The sequence below is a fragment of the Daucus carota genome, chromosome 1 (assembly GCF_001625215.2).
Source record: "Daucus carota subsp. sativus chromosome 1, DH1 v3.0, whole genome shotgun sequence".
NCBI lineage: Eukaryota > Viridiplantae > Streptophyta > Magnoliopsida > Apiales > Apiaceae > Daucus > Daucus carota.
In genome coordinates, this window is record NC_030381.2 from 50417227 (window position 1) to 50437457 (window position 20231).

The 20231-nt window shown below is 34.5% G+C and overlaps 2 protein-coding genes across 2 annotated transcripts; both read left to right on the forward strand.

Annotated features, from left to right (window-relative positions):
• Positions 1–3270: 3270 nt before the first annotated feature.
• Positions 3271–6319, forward strand: LOC108224147 ((+)-epi-alpha-bisabolol synthase-like). Its single transcript, XM_017398729.2, has 7 exons — positions 3271–3492; positions 3596–3860; positions 4089–4458; positions 4882–5100; positions 5193–5331; positions 5448–5696; positions 5867–6319. Exons 1-7 carry the CDS (start codon positions 3271–3273, stop codon positions 6161–6163), a joined length of 1761 nt encoding a protein of 586 aa, XP_017254218.1. The 3' UTR covers positions 6164–6319.
• Positions 6320–10581: 4262 nt separating this feature from the next.
• LOC108221540 (terpene synthase 10-like) lies at positions 10582–20198 on the forward strand. The gene is made up of 8 exons (XM_064085957.1): positions 10582–10850; positions 10934–11149; positions 17756–17819; positions 17940–18309; positions 18558–18776; positions 18866–19004; positions 19092–19340; positions 19663–20198. Exons 1-8 carry the CDS (start codon positions 10632–10634, stop codon positions 19963–19965), a joined length of 1779 nt encoding a protein of 592 aa, XP_063942027.1. The 5' UTR covers positions 10582–10631; the 3' UTR covers positions 19966–20198.
• Positions 20199–20231: the final 33 nt, after the last annotated feature.

Here is a 20231-nt window from a genome sequence, read left to right on the forward strand (position 1 = left end):
ACCATGCTTAGGGCCCGGGAAATTACTTCAAACCTACCCACCTGACGGTATCTAGAACGGATGCGGGTTCGGTGCGGATACTATCTCATGTATTATCCTTTCATTTAGATTCAAGAACTCATATGGAATATTTGGTACTCGAACATGATTTTGGATATATTAATATTTGTTTTAGATAAATAATGTATAAGAAATTAAAATATTATCGAGTCCGATATTCATGTCGAAAATTTAACCTAACATAAGGTATCTCTGAAAATTTAGCACGTTAGTGTGTGATCTCCTCGTTACCACTAATATCAATATCCTTTATTAAAAAACAAAACCTCATTTCGGTGGAATATCACAAGTATGTCATCATATCTCATATTTAATTATTATTATTATTATATTCCTATTTTTTTATTATTATTATTATTATTTTATAAAAAATATTATACTCCTACTAAAATACAAGAAGGTATAACTTGAAAAAAAACTCCTTTCTTGACCATACTTTCTTGGAAAGAACTCCATTCTTGACCATACGCTTATGAAAAGGCTTTTTCCTCTCACTTTCTATTTAATATTGGATTAGTTTCATATAATTTTTTGTTTAATAATAATATTTATTGTACCATTATAAAAAAAATTCATATTGATTAGGATTTTATATATGATTATTATACTAAAAGATTTTCATATTACTTAGGATTTTATAACTATTATGAAAATACTTTCATATTGGTTAATATCAATAGAGTTAAATCGCTAAAAACATTATGCGTTTGAATTTTTAAAATTCAAACAATTAAATTTATGAAACACTGCGATAAAATTTTTATTATGTTTGAAACTTCGTAGATTATCAAAAGTACCATATAAAAAGGTACCAAATTTTAGTTATTATCGTAATATTTTATTTGATTATCATCAAATAATTTTTTTATTTATCAATTATTATTATTGTTGGATGAGCTTCATTCAATTTTTTATTAAATTTATTAAACAATATTAATCATTATACTATTATAAAAATACTTCCATATTGATTAGGATTTTATGATTACTATACTTAAAGATTTCATATTAGTTAGGATATTATAATTATAATTATATTATTATGAAAGTACTTTCATATTGGTTAGTATTTTGTAATGTAACATACTCCAGCAATAGAGTTAAATGGTTAAAAAAATTATTCGTTTTAATATTTAAACTCAAACAATTTAATTTTTGAAACACTTCTATAGAATTTCACTTATGCTTGAAACTCCTTTCTAGTAAAATATCAAAAGTACCATATATTAAGATATCAATTTCAGTATTCATCATATTATTTTATTTGATAATCATCATCTAATTTTTTTTATTACGATTATTATTATACTATTATAAAATATTCATATTTGTCATGATTTTTTAATATATCAGTTATCCTACTAACAGAATTTATATCACCAACAAAATTATTTGTTTAACTTATTAAAACTCAATCCATTTAGTTTATGAAACAATTCGGTAAAAATCCTATTATATTTCAGAATTCAAATAAAATAGGAGTTTATATTGATATTATCCCAAATCCATATTATCCATATATATATAAGTGAAACCCTTTTTAGTAAAGTATCGGAAATACCAAATACCAAAATTTATTTATCATGATATTTTTTTATTTTAATAATATTATACTATCATGAAACGACTTTCATGGTGGTCAAGATTTTGTAATATAATGATTATTCCACTAATAGAATTAAATCTTTAATAAAATTATTCGTTTTAATTTCCAAAACTCAAACAATTTATTTATAGAATTATACTGCCAACAAAAATATCTGTTTTGATTTTAAAATTCAAATAATTTAATTTATAAGCAACTCTATGAAATTCATGTCATATTTTTAGAATTCAAATAAATGAAAAGTTGATATTGATATCATTAGTCAAATCTATATTAAAAAAAAAATTAATTTATATCATTCTCTTCACAAGATTATAATAAAGAAGAAAAAGATGATGACATGACAAATGCAAACTATCCCGATAATAAGTTCCAGCCACTTCCACTGCTACCATTATAATGGTTTATAATAGTTCCCCTGCTAAGGCTTATGATAAAAGTATCAAAACACAAAAATTTGTTTTAAAAAAATTGATAACAAATTAATTTTGAATTAAAATAGATTAACTTAAAATAGTTTAAATTAATTTTGAATTAAAATAGTTTAAATTAATTTTGAATTAAAATAGAATTCTAAATGAATTTTAAGTTAAAATTCATTTAGAATTCTATATTAATTTATTAAATAACTATTGAAATAAGCAGCACTGCTAGGCTAATAGGAACTTCAACTAGCTTTACACATAAGATATCTATTAGATTTCTGAATAATTATGAATTAAAAAAGTTAAATTATATTAACAATTAAAAAAATTTAAGTCAACTTATATTTGCTGCTGGATATTTTTCCGTCTTTTTCAAAATCATAACAACTTAATAATTTTATTAATATAAAATCTTTCATTCTACCTTTTATTCTGAAATAAATTCCTATGGCTATCATAATATGTAATTTCTTAAAGAAAATTCAAAACTCAAAAATAGGATCAAGTGATTATAGAAAGATTTGCATCTAAACAATTATAGTATAAATAAATATATTAAGAAGGTGATAATACAATCAAATAAAAATATTATAATTATAAAAAATAATAATTTAAAAATGAAAGTTTTTTAAACCCATGTTTGGCGGTGGTAAACTAGTATTCCCTCCGTCCCACCAGGTTCTTTAGAGTTTCCTTTTTTGGATGTCCCATCCAATTCTTTACATTCCAAAACTTACCAAAAATAGTCAATGGGTCCCACCACTTCCCAACTTTTCCTCCCTTTTCACACTACTTTTACTCCCTCTTCACACTACTTTTACTCCACTATCTCTCTTTTATTCATTAAAAATTGATGGGTCCCACCACTTCATCCACTTTTCTTCCTCTTTTCCACTACTTTATACATATTTCTTAACCTCCGTGCCCAAACCAAACGTAAAGAATTGGCTGGGACGGAGGGAGTATTACTTAAAATAGACTTTGGGATTTCGTTTGGCAGAAGTTACAACATTATGCGAATTGGATGTCACTGGTCCAGTTGTGGAATTCTAATTGGTGCATTCCGACAAACTACAAACACCTAGTACACCAAACTTGAAGACACAAGTGTGTTGTACTGGGTACACATGACTATATATACCACTGAGAATCTTATTTGTGTTTCAGATTCTCTCTACTATGGCCTCTGTGTTTCTGAATTCTCCCTTGGTCACCTGCCGCCACTTGAGAAGATCCCTCCCATGCAAACCTAAGTTTGTGACAATAAGCAGGTCAGTTGTCGAATTCGGCACAGGAACCGAGGGATCTTTTTCACCAGAGCCTCTCAGGAGGCGATCAGGAAATTATAAACCTTGCATGTGGGACAACAATTTCTTGCAGTCTTTGAAAACCAACTACACGGTGTGTTTTTGCTGTTTTTATCTATATATGTTGTTCTTAAGACACAAATATGATTGCATATTTTACTGAGTACTGAATGAGGTTTTAAGAAAACTCTGAACAGGGTGAACCAATCAATGCACGAGCTTCTATGTTGAAAGAAGAGGTCCGTTTGATGTTCGATGATGCTGTTGAGCCGCTAGATCAACTCGAGCTGATCGATCTCTTGCAAAGACTTGGCCTAGCTTATCATTATGAGGAAGAAATACAGCGCACCTTGAAGAAGATTCAGAATGGTGAGATTATTGTTGACGATCGGGAAAAGGACTTGCATGCTACTGCTCTGGAATTTAGACTTCTTAGACAACATGGATTTTTTATATCCCCAGGTAATTATATCGTTTTTTTTTTTGATTCTTTGGGGACCATACATCTAAAAGTATATATGAATACACCTATAAACTAAAAGAATTAAAATGTATGCAGTGTAATTTTGATTGAAAAGGCCATGTCCCTAAAGGGACCAGATGCCTTTAAAGAGGCTACCACAGGGACCGCGCATTTTGTGGTACAGACCTCTAATTTGTTCATCCTAACTCATATACCATCTTCAACAGAGGGTTTCAAGCGATTCATGGAAAATGGGAACTTCATGTGTTCCGGTGCAGATATCAAAGGGATGTTGAGTTTGTATGAGGCCTCGTACTTCTCCATTGAAGGAGAGACATTAATGGAGACTGCTTGGTGCTTTACAAACAAATTGCTTAGAGAGTGTTTTCATAATATTACTGACGTGGATGTCCAGATTCAAGTTAGACATGCTTTAGAGCTTCCACTGCAGTGGAGGATTGCAAGTTATGATGCGAGATGGAATATAGATCTTTATAAAAGAAGTAGTGACATGATCCCGGCAGTTTTTGAATTTGCAAAGCTGGACTTCAACATTAGGCAAGGATCTAACCAAAAGGAGCTGAAGGATTTGTCCAGGTAGTAAACTTATATTTGTGGTTAAATATCAAGTAGGTGACTGACTGCGTTCAACACTCATTGAAAATTTGACTCAAGCTGATCATTAATTAACTTAATTTGATCATTTTGTCAAAGTCAAAAATTAAAATTATCCAAAATTGAAAAATGGTAACGTGGGAGGGTAGAACTCATTTCGGGTTTCAATATGGTTACGGAAACTTGCTATTTGGCTCACAGAATCATGATAAAACCTGGTTTTGATTCTCCCTATCAATGAGGTTCTTCTGTTTTGGAAGAGATATGCCTCTTATTTATCTCTTCTATGCTCTTAAAAATCTCTTTCTGACTCACTGCCATTACTAGTTCTCTGACAACTCCTTTATTCCGGAGCATCCAGTCCTTCTTTTATAAAAAATATATAAATTAATATCTTCTATATAGGTGGTGGTGTACATTGGGGATGGCAGAGATACTTCCCTTCGCCAGAGATAGGTTGGTGGCCTCATACATATGGAGTTTGGGGGTTTCAAGCCGGCCTCAGGACCGCCATTGCAGAGTACAATTAACTAAATTAATTGAACTGGTCGGTGTATATGACGACGTTTATGATGTCTACGGTACTCTGGATGAACTTGAATTGTTCACAGATGTCGTAAAGAGGTTTGAGCTTCTTAATATTCTTGTCTCATTTTCATAATACATGACACAAAACAGGTCACTACTATAATTTTATTCATATGGGGACTTTTCAGATGGGATGTATCTGCAATAAACGAGCTTCCTTACTATATGAAGATTTGCTTCCTGTCCTTTTACAACTTTGTTCATGAAACGTCTTTCGACATCCTCAAGAAACAGAACACTGAAATTTTACCACACCAAAGAAAATGGGTATTCTTTCCCAACTAGCTTCTACTAATGATCAATTTTTTCCTTAAAGAAGAATCTATTTACTTTATTCAGTTTGCAAGGCATGCAGCCATTAAGATTGTTAATCTACGTTGTAGTGGACCGATTTGTTCAAGCATCAGCTAGTTGAGTCGCGTTGGTACCATGGGGGACACCGGCCAACAATGAAAGAGTACTTGAGCAATGGATTTGTGACCATAGGAGGCCCCATTGGAGTGCTTTACTCCTACATCTGCACAGCAGATCTGATTAAAGAAGAAGAGATGGAGTTTATAGAAGGCCTTCCAGATATTGTACGCTTAGCATGTGAAATCCTTCGATTAGCTGATGATTATGGAACCTCATCGGTAATCATAAATCTAAATATTTGCGAACTTGGGTGCTACATTTAAATAGATGCAAAATCGACTTTTGTTTGTGCAAACCGGTAGCCGAACTTTATATGTTTTTACATTTTGATGGCCGAAATTCCAAATTTGCAATATGGTCAGGAGATATTACATGTGTTTTGTTGCAGGCAGAGTTAAAAAGAGGAGATGTTCCGTCATCAATACAGTGCTACATGTCTGATAATGGTGTTTCGGAAGATGTTGCCCGGGAGCAAATGATGGATTTGATGAGGAAGAAATGGACACAAGTAAACAAATGTCGATTTTCGGACAATCAAAATCCTTTGTCTTGGCATTTTGTAGATATTATGCTAAATCTAGTCAGGGCAGCTCACTGCATGTATAATGCTGGAGAAGATGGCTATGCTGATGAAGATGGTATAAGCAGAGATACTTTCTTTTCCCTTCTTGTTGAGCCTGTATAAATGTTCTTTCTGAATCGTGCCGTGCCGGCATGTAGCACCAGAAGGTGGCAATATGGTTGCAAAATCATTAAACCAATCCAAACCAAAATAAAATTGTGAATTTGGATCAATAAAATCAAATTTAGAAAAATGGATTTAGTTTAGTTTCTAATCTCACATCTCTCACAAAATATGAATCTATTTATACGTGTGTCTTCTTTATTTCTTTTTATAAGTTATAGCTTGAACCACTACATCAACTCATACAGTCACACATGCTATTGTTATATTTACTTTTCATTATTTTGTTCATTATAATATTTATTTTTACTTATTAAACTAGTTTACCCCTAATTTAAACTAAAACCATAACCACATTTATTAATATATGATTTGCAAATGGTTTTGATTTATTTATCAAACTAAATCTATTTTATAAGAATAAGAACAAAATCAATTACACATTTTGCCAGCATCAAGGTTACGGTTGATGGCTTTGGAGGTTGTATTAATGAATGATAACTTTCATAGATGGTTGATGTTCAACTCTATTCTATTGGGATTTTGGCTCAAAATGTTGAGGATGAGTTTAAGATCGTTTAATCAAGGACAACGTTCTGTATTTTCATTGAAATCATGCTCCATGAGGGTGAAAAAATATCTTTAAAATCCAGATGAGTTGGAAATTGTTTTTAAAGTGTTATTCTACCATAATTTCTTAAAATATATTAACATTTAATGAATTGTAAAATGTGATTTTTTTTTATTTTACAATATAGTGGATGATGAAATTTTTAGTATATTTATTATTTTATAAGTCTAACCTATATCTTTAAAATTTTAAAAAGATTTGCGTTTCTACAGTATATACTCTATATAAATTTCATCAGATTGGTGAAATCAAAATCAGTAACAATTTATTAAATTTTATGAATTATATTTTGTATATAATATATAATCTCTATGATATGTGATAATATAAGGATTATTGATTTAAGTAAAATTTCAATATCACGCGCTCATTACAAACACATAAATATTTTGTGTAATTATCATGTTGACCTGTAAATATTAAAATAAATATTATAAATAATTTTACAAAACTATTAAACTTCATGAGTTTCATTGATTGTTCATAAAAATGATGGAGTGCTAGAATTAATTTTTTTTAATTATGCTAGTATTATTTTAAATTATATGATATTAATTTCTTAAAATTGTAAAATAATAATTATTTATAACTGTCAATCAATTTAATTCGGCTAAGAACTTGAAGTTGTATTATTTTGTTACTTTGGATCGTTAATAATGGTGCACCAACATCAATTATTTTGTTAGTTTGGATGGATGGATAATAATGATGTACCAAAATCAATTATTTTGTTGGTTTGAATAGTTAATAATGGTGTATCAAAATCGTTTGTCTTTGATTTTCAAAAGATGTCGACTCCAAAATGGCAGTCATGGCTAACTATTTGCTGAAACTAACTGGAAACAATTTCACGAAAAGGTAGCTAAGCTTGAAATTTACTTCTGGTCAGGGTTCTGTCCAACTTGTTGGTAGTTACCAGAAACTACAGGAAAACAGGAAACAAGAAGAGCGTCTCCCATGGTTTATTTTATTTGGAGTTCTTAAATTTAATCCGGCCAGGAAAAGAGTATAAAATTTGTTTCAAAACACTTCTGACTCTTAAGAATTCTTCTTGGTGGGTGTATTCAAGCCTTAAAATTTAATTTTAAAAAATTCTTTTCTTTGATTATGTTCGAACCTTAAAATTCGCATATGAGATATTGAAAATTCAATCTAATGATATCAGCTACAAATGAACGACCAAACTTTTTGCATGTCTGAAAAACGAGCAATAGGAAGAGGAAAACTCCCAGCATTATTCGCAACCTTAGTCTACATAGCAGGACTTCTAGTTAGATGCCCCATTAGCTGGTCGTTCTTTCAGAACTCTATCCTCTTCCAAGCGTTTGAAGACCGCCTGCTTGTGTAGAGACCCACTCCTGACTCCTCTTATCAGGGTAGCACGCTCTTCCGGAGCAACCGCTTGAATGGGCGAGTGAATTTAATAATATATCATAAATTGTTTTCAAAAAAATAAATAATATAACATAAATTATATAATATATAGTATAGTATTTCTCTCACTATCTTGTCTTTCTACTCCAATAAATATAAATTATTCTCAATAACAAACAGATATTAAAAAAAGAGAGTATAAAAAATATTATTGAAAATGAATACTAATTAAAATAATAAGATTAATATCTATGGTATATTAATGAAGAGTATGTTAAGAGTTTTTTGGAAATATTTTATTCATACTGAGGACAAAGTTTGTAAAACCATACAGCAAAGATGATGAACTTAAATGAAAATTGTCAGAGGAAAAACTCCCGGCGAATTTTAATTGTTATCTTATATATGTTATGTAGGTTTTAACTCACCAGAAAAAGTAGTGTATATTTTTCAAAAATAATTTCAATATTGTTTATTTTGAACAATAATAGAATACAAATGGAAGTGTCTAGGCAGGTTTGGTTTTTGATACTTAGAGCATCTAGAATGAGGTTAGCTAATCTTGGCTAAATTGGACCTCTTAAACATCATGAAAAATTTGTTGAATGTGTGGAATAATGTGTCATGATAAATAGTACATCACTAAAAAATCCAAAATATGTTCAAGCTTCTAACTTTAAAAATCTAAAAAAATCACAGTCTGCTTCACTCATCGATCTTTACCGTAAGAGAATTAATATCAAAATATTATTAATGCAAAATATAAGTGAATTTTCTTTTTAATTGTAGATTCAATTTTTTACAATTCTAAAATAGTATTGTATAATTTTTAATCTAAAATTGTTCAATTTAACTCGGCTAATTCAGAACTAGAAGTAGTATTATTTTATTAGTTTGTTCAATTTAACTCTCGGCTAATTCAGAACTAGAAGTAGTATTATTTTATTAGTTTGGATATAATAATGATGTACCAAAATCATTTGCCCACGATTTTCAAAAGATATCAACCCCACAATGGCAGACATGACTTACTATTTGCTGAAACTAATTGGAAACAATTTCCCAAAGTGGTAGCTAAGCATGAAATTTACTTCTGGTCAGCGTTCTCCACAACCACATGCCATGCATTAATTTTAGATTCCTGATGTCGGTATTTACTGGAAAGTGGAAACAGTAGGAGTACTAAACAAGAAGAGGCACCCGATGGTTTTTTTATTTTGAGTTCTTATATTTTATAAATCAAGAGAAAGAGAATAAAATTTCAAAACACTTCGGTGACTCTTCCTAATTTTAAGAGCTCTTCTTGTTGGCTGTATTGGAATCTTAAAATTTCAGTAGCATCTGACATATTAAAAATTCAATCTAATAGTTCTTATTAATTTGATTTAACTGATTCAAGTTACAAAACAAACCATCAAAATCTTTTGCATGTTTAGTTTTAAAGAACCATCAATAGGAAATAGGAAGATGAAAAGAACTCCCAACATAATTCGCAACCTTAGAGCAACTTCAATAACTTAGCTATTTCGAGTTTTAAACAAAAATATGAGGAATATGAAAAAATAATCCATCTTATCTTTAGCTAATCTCTCTCCTCTTCTGAATCTTATTTTATAATAAATTTTAAAAACAAACATGTTCTCTCTTTACTTATGGACCAGAATTTGACGGTCGAAAATATTTTTAGTTAGATTCCCCACTACATCTGGTCGTTCTTTCAGAACTCTCTCTCCTCTTCCAAGCGTTTGTAGACCGCCTGCTTGTCCACTCCTCTTATCAGGGTAGCACTCTTCCGGAGCAACCGTGTTTGAATCGTAAGAGTTTGAACGGGCGAGTGACTTTAATAATATAACTATTTTGTCTTTCTACTCCAATAAATATAAATTATTCTTAATAATAAACAGATATTAAAAAAGTGAATATAAAAAAAGTACTTAAAATGAATATGCATTAAAATAATAAAACTAATATTTATAATGTATTAATTAAGATTTAAGAATATGTTAAGGGTGTCTTGAAAATATTTTATTCATACTTGTAAAACCATACAGCAAAGATAATGAACTTATATGAAAATTGTCGCCACAAAGAAAAAATCCCAGGGAATTTTAATTGTTATTTTGTATATGTTATGTAGGTTTTAACTCACCAGAAAAAGTAGTTTATATTTTTCTAAGCTAATTATTTAATTATTATTAATTTGAACAATAATAGAATACAATTATACAAATGGAAGTGTCTAGGCATGGGTTTGGTTTTTTTTATTAGCCAGATTTGTCATTTGAAATTTTCCAAATGAATCAACTCTTAAATGGAAGTTTCTCAGAGCGGCAGCTAAGGCCTAAGCACTAGTAAACTTGTCTGGCCAACTTGCTTTACTTCCGTATATATACAGCAGCATTCTCATGCATCTGCATATCAAACATCATTTAGAGCTACTGCATTATATATATAATAGTAGAGATGGCTCTTGCATACTCTTCAGTGATGATTTGTTGCAACTTTGGGAGAGATTTGCCCTTGAAAGCTACCAAAACTACAACCCTAAAGCCTGCCATCAAATCATTTTCTCAGAGAACTAAGGTTGCTGTGCCTCAAGAGCCCATAGTTCGACGATCAGGCGATTACCAACCTTGCATTTGGGACTACAACTTTTTTCAGTCTCTGAGAACTGATTACACTGTAATTTCTTTGTAGCTTTTTGTTTCAGTTTGATTTATTGGTTTTTGTTGTTTAATGAATAAAAATCATTGTGTAAGATACAGGGTGAAGAATGCAATGCTCGAGCTGCGGTGTTGAAAGAAGATGTTAAGTTGATTCTTGAAAACGTAGTTGATCCGTTAGATCAGCTGGAGCTAATTGATAGCTTTCAAAGACTTGGCCTGGGTTACCATTTTGAAGAAGAAATCAAACGTACCTTGGAAAAGATATACAATAGTGATTCAACAAATAATGATAAGTGGGAAAAGAATTTGTTGGGAGTCACAGTGAAAATCACAGCAACAATGTGTAGAGCAGTTATATTATATAAACAAGAGTAGGCCAACGAAACCACAACAATATAGCATGCACGAAGATCGTATACACAATAATCAGTGACTGATAAATTACGAGAAAAGAAGAGAAAGGCGCACCTTACACCGTCGCTAGAATTAGTATACAGAACAGCTGAGTCGCCTAGCCCTTCGATGAAGACTAGACTGTTCTTGAAGTGATTATTGCCCCACTACGCTGTGATGGGTAGTCGCAATATCGCTCCCAGGATAAAACAGCACAGACCGAACCGCTCACAGACACGAGTACGATCAACAGCGATCAACACCTCAGTTCGCCCGAGAACAGTATGTATATATATCGGAGGAGAGGGTGAGAGAGTAAGAGAGAAGAATGAGAATGGTGTTTTTCCCGTGTTCCAACTCAAGTGTCGAGGCTCACTATTTATAGTGAGGCCAAGGCACCAACACACCGTCCAGATTCATTTGTCCAGGTTCAATGAATCTGTATCTGTCAGACATTCTGACCAGATTCATTTGTCCAGGTTCAATGAATCTGTATCTGTCAGACATTCTGACCAGATTCATTTGTCCAGGTTCAATGAATCTGTATCTGTCAGACATACTGACCAGATTCATTTGTCCAGGTTCAATGAATCTGTATCTATCAGATATACTGACCAGATTCACTTGTCCAGATTCAATGAATCTGTATCTGTTAGAGATACTGACCAGATTCATTTGTCCAGATTCAATGAATCTGTATCTATCAGATATACTGACCAGATTCATTTGTCCAGATTAAATGAATCACATTCTCATTTCAAGCTCTTTCAAGCCACTGTATTCAACTCTATTTCTCAATGGATTTCACTAAGAAAATGTCCCGGAAATTACATCAAGAACATATTAAAAAATATGCTTTAAACTTTCCATTTTCTAACAATCCCCCACAAATCCATATAGATATGCATATTAGTCCTCATCATGACTTGTTTTTCAGAGTAGGTACCCTTCCGGGTTTGAACCCTCCTAAGTCCCCTACTTCGATGGCTACCGGATATAGATGGATTGTTTCACCTTGAATCTCTATCCGTTGGGTGTAACCACACTCCATAGACGACGACAAGTCAAAGGCTATGGTGCCGATCTACGGCTTTGAGACATTAATGGTCGTGTCTCGATCCTGTTCGTCGAATGTTTCAAGGAATAACCCTTTCCTCTAATTGCGACCTCACAATTACATTCGCTTAGCTGGGCATCTCCAGAGATGTACTGCAACCATCTCGTCAAATGACTTGACCCCATTCAGAGTTCTAAAAACTCTTGCTATACTTGCAGTTTCAGTACCTTTTAGGTTTGCAGGGGATAGACTCAAATATATGAGAATCTACTTTGTAGTTAAAGGTACTACCGATCCACCCTTACAGCTTGTTTACCACATTGAATACACTTCGAGGGATCTCCTCTCAGATGTATTGGGTTCCCGCTGTAGATGAATCATGATGGGTTATCAGTCCCATCCCCAACCTTGACTTAAGGACAACAGCATGCTCAAGCCCTTTAGTCAGTGGATCAGCTATGTTATCTTGAGTTCCAATGAACTCAATAGCAATAGTCCGATCAGACACCAAACCCCTTATAGACTTAAGTCTAACTTGGATGTGTCTCTTTGTTTTAGCATTATACTTGACACTTCTGATCTTGTCGATAGTTGTACGGCTATCACAATGAACAGAAATTGCCGGTAGCGGACGACTTACTACAGGTAACATAGACATGAGTCCATGTAACCATTCAGCCTCCGTACCCGTGGCATCCAATGCACACAACTCGGCCTCAAATGTAGACCGAGTTACTATAGTCTGTCTAGTCGACTTCCAGGATACTGCTCCACCCGCAAGGGTAAACAGATATCCAGTCACTCCATTGGAACCAGACTTCTTAGCTATCCAACTCGCATCACTATATCCCTCAAGCACACTAGGATATCTCCTGTAGTGCAACCCAAGATATATGGTGCCTTTCAGATATCTAAGTACTCTATCTAGAGCATCCCAATGAGTTCTGTTTGGACAGCTTGTATATCTTGCTAACTTAGACACAGAATATGATATATCTGGTCTAGTACCATTAGCAAGATATTGCAAACTACCAATAATCTGAGAATATCTTAACTGAGACACAGGTACACCTGAAGCATTCTTGATAAGAGCAACTTTAGGATCATATGGTGTACTAGCAATTCTACAATTTGAATAACCATACTTCTCAAGTATAGATTTCTCTATATAATGAGATTGTGACAAGGTTATTCCCTCAGTTGACTGAGTCAACTTGAGTCCAAGAATCACATTCGCCTCACCCATGTCCTTCATTTCAAAGTGTCTTTTCAAGAAATTCTTTGTCTCGTTAATAATCTCAATATTGGTTCCAAACAGTAGTATATCATCCACATACAAGCACAACACAATATGTTCATTTCCTTTAACCTTATAGTAGACACACTTGTCATTATCATTAACTATAAAATCAAAAGTCAAAACAGTGTCATCAAACTTTTTGTGCCAGTCTCTAGGAGCTTGTTTCAAGCCGTAGATGGATTTGACTAACTTACATACTTTCCTCTCATTGCCAGATGCAACAAATCCCTCAGGCTGATCCATATAAATCTCTTCTTCAAGATCACCATGAAGAAAAGCTGTCTTTACATCCATTTGATGGATGATAAGACCATGTACGGAAGCCAATGCTACAAGCATTCGGATCGTTGTCAATCTTGCAACAGGAGAGTATGTATCAAAGTAGTCAATGCCTTCTCTTTGCCTAAAACCCTTAGCAACCAATCTGGCTTTATACTTATCTATTGAGCCATCTGGTTTCATCTTCCTTTTGAAGATCCACTTACATCCTATAGTAGAACACCCAGGAGGGAGGTCAACCAACTCCCATGTTCCGTTAGAAACAATAGAGTCAATCTCACTCTTCACAGCGCCTTTCCAGTGCCTAGATTCCGAAGAATCCATGGCTTGTCGGAAAGTCAAAGGTTCGTCTTCGACATTGTAAGTGATAAAATCACTTCCAAAGTCCTTAACTACCTTTGCACGCTTGCTCCTTCTAGGTTCCTCAACTTCATTAGGAGTAGAGCTACTAGCAGGATTTGCCCCCACATTTGTCATCTTTTCCACATAATCGGGAATAGAACTAGATGTGTGAGTAAGATCATCACTAGAAGAACTTTGAGGTATACCAGTCTTCATAGGGAACACATCCTCAAAGAATGTAGCATCACGAAACTCAACTATCGTGTTTGCCACTATACCATCTATGTCAGATTTTAATACTAAAAATCTCATAGCTGTAGTGGTTTCGAGATAGCCCAGAAAGATACAATCAACAGTTTTCGGCCCTAGTTTCTTTCTCTTCTGTTCAGGGACAAGTACCTTAGCAAGGCACCCCCACACACGAAGATACTTTAGACTAGTTTTCCTGCCTTTCCATAATTCGTAAGGTGTCTTGTCCATATGTTTCAGAGGGACTCTATTCAGAATATGGCAAGCCGTATTCAGAGCCTCCCCCCACATGTACTTAGGCAACCCCGAATTAATCAACATACTGTTAATCATATCTTTAAAAGTTCTGTTCTTTCGTTCTGCCACCCCATTAGACTCAGGTGTATATGGTGGAGTCACCTCATGAATTATACCATTGCTCTTGCAAAATTCATTAAAGGTGTTTCCCGTATATTCACCACCTCTATCAGATCTCAAACGTTTAAGTACTTTACCAGTTTGTGTTTCAACTTCAGTTTTAAATCTAATGAATTTTTCAAGTGCTTCATCTTTATGTTTAAGCAAATAAACATAACAATATCTACTACAATCATCTATAAAGGTAATGAAATATCTACAGTGTTCCTTAGTCAACACACCACCAAATTCACATATGTCCGAGTGCACTAAATCTAACAAGTCAGAATCCCTAACCACACTATGGAAAGGTTTCCTTGTTAGTTTAGCTGTCACACATACTTGACATTTAGTTTTCTTATCAATGGCATGCTTTGGAATCAACTCTAAGTTCATCATATTCTTTAGAGCACCAAAATTTAAATGACCAAGCCTAGAGTGCCACAAATCGGATGATTCAATATTATTAACAGAAGGAGAAGCAATATCATTAATAAAACCGCCTAAAACAGGCTCCACATTTATTAAAAACAAGCCGTCTGACAAGTAGCCCTTGCCAAAAAACACACCAGTCTGAGTAATAACTACTTTATTACACTTTAAAGAAAGTTCAAAGCCATTTTTAACTAAACAACTTCCACTAATAATATTTCTACGAATCTCGGGAACATGATGCACTCTAGTAAGGGATAGAACACGCCCTGAAGCAAACTTCAGGTCCACGTTTCCTATTCCACGAACTTGAGCCGCACTAGCATTCCCCATCGTCACTGTCATCCCATGAGCCTGTTGATAAGATACAAACAGAGTAATATCAGCACAAATGTGCACATTAGCTCCCGTATCAATCAACCACTCATTAGACAGAGTAGTGGAAAATAGTACAGGGTTGTACTTAACATACCCGTCATTGGTTTCAGAAGCAACAGCCTCACCAACAACCATGTTAAGCACAGGCCCATCAGTGGTTCCAAGCACAGTATTTGCTTGTGCTACCACCTCAGCTTTCTTAGCTTTCTTTACAGGACAGTCCTTACTCCAATGACCAACCTGTCCACAAGACCAACATGGTTTGTTGGCCTTTGATTTCTTAGCCTTGCCCTTGTCAGTTTTGGGCTTAGTGTTCACCTTCTTAGCGACAGACTTTCTTTTCTGTCCCACAGTCACTACATTGACCTTCGAGCTACCAGATTCAGTTGGCATCACATGTCCCTGTTTGGACTTGTGCTGCTCCTGCACAGAGATGTCCAGCATCAGGTTAGTCCAAGTGATCTCTCCCTTCTGTCTTTTCAGGGAGAGTGCAAACTCTTCCCAAGACTTAGGGAGCTTTTCAATCACAGACATAACCAAAAACTTTTCAGGAAGGTCCATTCCGGACTCCTTCAAAGCATGCACCAACGTCTCAAACTCATGCACCTGCTCAGTCATGGATTTTGTATCCACCAGTTTGAAGTCCAGGAACTTAGCCACAGAATACTTTTCTAACCCTTGCGAGTCAGTATTGTGTGTCTGATCAAGCTTCTCCCACAAGGTCTTAGCAGTGTAGGAGTCAGATGAGTAAACATCGAACAAAGTGTTCGTTAAGGCTGCTAGTATAGCAGCCCTAGCCACCCCATCCTTTTCCTCCCACATAGCATATGCCTTAAGGGTTTCAGCCTTTTCCTGTACCACAACTGGTTTTTCATACTGCAACACCGGCCACAGACCCTTAACCGTAAGCCACAGTTTCATCTTTTTCTGCCAACGAGAAAAAGAAACTCCCCCACCGAATTTATCAGGAATACCTGATAAATCAATGGGCTGTGGAAAACGATACGTAGTCCAATCGATGTTACTAGTAACACCAGACCCAGAACCAGCACCACCACCAACAACAGAATCCACAATCTCATTAACCATCTTGCTTACTACACAATATAACAGATAATCACTTCAAGATTGTTGGGAGTCACAGTGAAAATCACAGCAACAATGTGTAGAGCAGTTATATTATATAAACAAGAGTAGGCCAACGAAACCACAACAATATAGCATGCACGAAGATCGTATACACAATAATCAGTGACTGATAAATTACGAGAAAAGAAGAGAAAGGCGCACCTTACACCGTCGCTAGAATTAGTATACAGAACAGCTGAGTCGCCTAGCCCTTCGATGAAGACTAGACTGTTCTTGAAGTGATTATTGCCCCACTACGCTGTGATGGGTAGTCGCAATATCGCTCCCAGGATAAAACAGCACAGACCGAACCGCTCACAGACACGAGTACGATCAACAGCGATCAACACCTCAGTTCGCCCGAGAACAGTATGTATATATATCGGAGGAGAGGGTGAGAGAGTAAGAGAGAAGAATGAGAATGGTGTTTTTCCCGTGTTCCAACTCAAGTGTCGAGGCTCACTATTTATAGTGAGGCCAAGGCACCAACACACCGTCCAGATTCATTTGTCCAGGTTCAATGAATCTGTATCTGTCAGACATTCTGACCAGATTCATTTGTCCAGGTTCAATGAATCTGTATCTGTCAGACATTCTGACCAGATTCATTTGTCCAGGTTCAATGAATCTGTATCTGTCAGACATACTGACCAGATTCATTTGTCCAGGTTCAATGAATCTGTATCTATCAGATATACTGACCAGATTCACTTGTCCAGATTCAATGAATCTGTATCTGTTAGAGATACTGACCAGATTCATTTGTCCAGATTCAATGAATCTGTATCTATCAGATATACTGACCAGATTCATTTGTCCAGATTAAATGAATCACATTCTCATTTCAAGCTCTTTCAAGCCACTGTATTCAACTCTATTTCTCAATGGATTTCACTAAGAAAATGTCCCGGAAATTACATCAAGAACATATTAAAAAATATGCTTTAAACTTTCCATTTTCTAACAGAATTTGCATGCTACTGCTCTTAAATTTAGGCTTCTCAGACAACATGGATATCATATGTCCTCAGGTAGTGTAAGGTCTTCCATATATGTATGTTAATATTTAAGTTATGAGTCGCGTGTTGATGCCAATATGTAATATATTTACAAAAAAGTTAGTAACTCAGGGTATATATATATATGTGCAGAGGTTTTCAGGGGATTTATTGGAGATGAAAGGTTCAATAAATCTCATGCTGCAGATGTGAAAGGAATGTTGAGTTTATACGAGGCCTCGTATGCCACTGATGGAGAGTCACTGATGGAGGAAGCTTACTCCTTTGCGAGTAAATTCCTCAAGGAGTGTGTCAAGTCTATTGATGATTCAGATCTTGGCATGCAAGTTAGTCAGGCTCTGGAGCTTCCTCAACAGTGGAGGATTCCTAGACTTGACGCAAGGTGGTACATGGAAATTTACGAAAGAAGCAGTAACATGATCCCAGAAGTACTAAAATTCGCAAAGTTAGACTTCAACATTGTGCAAGGACTAAACCAGGAAGAACTTAAAGATGTGTCAATGTATATGATGGATTTTGCAGATAGTCAAGAATTCTTCTTTTATTCATGCGTGTGTAGGGTTTTTTGAGAAATTTGCAAATATGGTCGAAGTTGCCACTGAAGTTGCAACACAGTTCATTTACAAGTTACTGGCTTTGCAAACGAGGTTGTAAATGAGGTTGCACCATATTTTTGAAAATAACTTCTGCAACTCAGGTATTTTTCAGAAAAACCCAAGTTTTTTTAACTCTTTGATTGGTCATATATAGGTGGTGGAATAAAACGGCTCTAGGACATAAGCTTGACTTTATAAGAGACAGATTGGGGGCGTCTTTTTTATGGGGGGTGGGAATTTCTAGCAAACCTCAACACCGATATTTCAGGATACAAATTGCTAAAGTAATACAGCTTATTACAACACTAGATGATGTCTACGATGTTTATGCTACATTGGATGAACTTGAACTCTTCACAAGTGTCGTCCAGAGGTTCTTATTTGCAATCTTTAACTTGCCATCATGAGTATCTAGTAGTAGTACTATCATCAAACCACTTAACGCACACTCATAAATTACAGATGGGACTTGAATTCAATGGCGGAGCTGCCACACTACATGAAAATTTGTTTCTTGACGCTTTACAATCTTATCAATGAGATTGCCTACGACATACTGAACGAGCAGAACTTTGACGTTTTACCACAACTAAGAAAATCGGTATATTACTAATTCTGCCCATATAAAAATGATTCAAGGCATCTTATTAGTGCATTTTCTGATCTTGTTATTCATCTTATGTTGCAGTGGACTGATTTGTTGGAAGCTTACTTAGTAGAGGCGCGATGGTTTCACACTGGATACCAGCCTACATTCGACGAATTCATGAGAAATGGACTGGTCAGTATAACGGGGCCTATTATAGCAATTCAATCATACATTTTCACATCAAATCCAATCAGGGAAGAAGATATGGAATTTCTTGAAAGTCTTCCTCATGTCCTACGTCTGGCATCAGAGATTTTTCGACTGGCGGATGACTTTGGAACTTCATCGGTATGAAAATTATAAACAACCATTAGTACTCTTTTTGGTTTTTCTGGTAATATGGCTGAGTAGATATAATAAAAATATACTCCATCTATCACATAAGTTTTTTACGCTAGGGATAGAGGGGCTCGGCCTATAAAGTATATTTTCATAAATAAAAGTTTAATGTTTAAATTGTTATAATATAAAAAAATAGTTTTAAAAATAAATCATGAAAATGTACTTCAAATACACCCTAAAATACGTGTCTCAGAAAAAAAAAACAGTAAATAAATGAGAGTAATGGTGGTGGTAGTATATGATATGATTGATGCATCATGCATGGCAGAATGAGTTGAAGAGAGGAGATGTTCCGAAATCCATACAATGCTACATGATGGATAAGGGAGTTTCAGAAGAAGTTGCACGTGAAGACATGATAAGTTTGATGAAGATGAAATGGGCAGCAGTGATGAAGTGCAGGTTTGCAGATGACAATCCTCTAGATTGGTCATTTGTGGAGATGGTATTAAATCTGGTTCGAACAGCACATTGCTTTTACAATGCGGGAGACGATGGCCATGGTGTCGAAGATGGTTTAACCGAACATAGAATTTCTTCGCTGTTTACTCATCCAATCCCTCTTATTTAGGATACAGCTATTGGAAAAGTTTAAATGAGGTAGCCTCGTCATTACTAACGGTACGGTCTGTTTGGGATCGTCATGACTGATGGTTTGTTTGGGAGTTATTTCAAAAATTATTGTGCTGAATGACAAAATCATACACACATTAGTAAAAGCTATTGTATGTGCCCACAAGACAAGTGATATAAATCTGTCTAGTTTGCTTTATTTTCCTGAAATAAATAATACTCTGATCTTTTTTACAATATAAGATATGCATAACCTATGAAAGT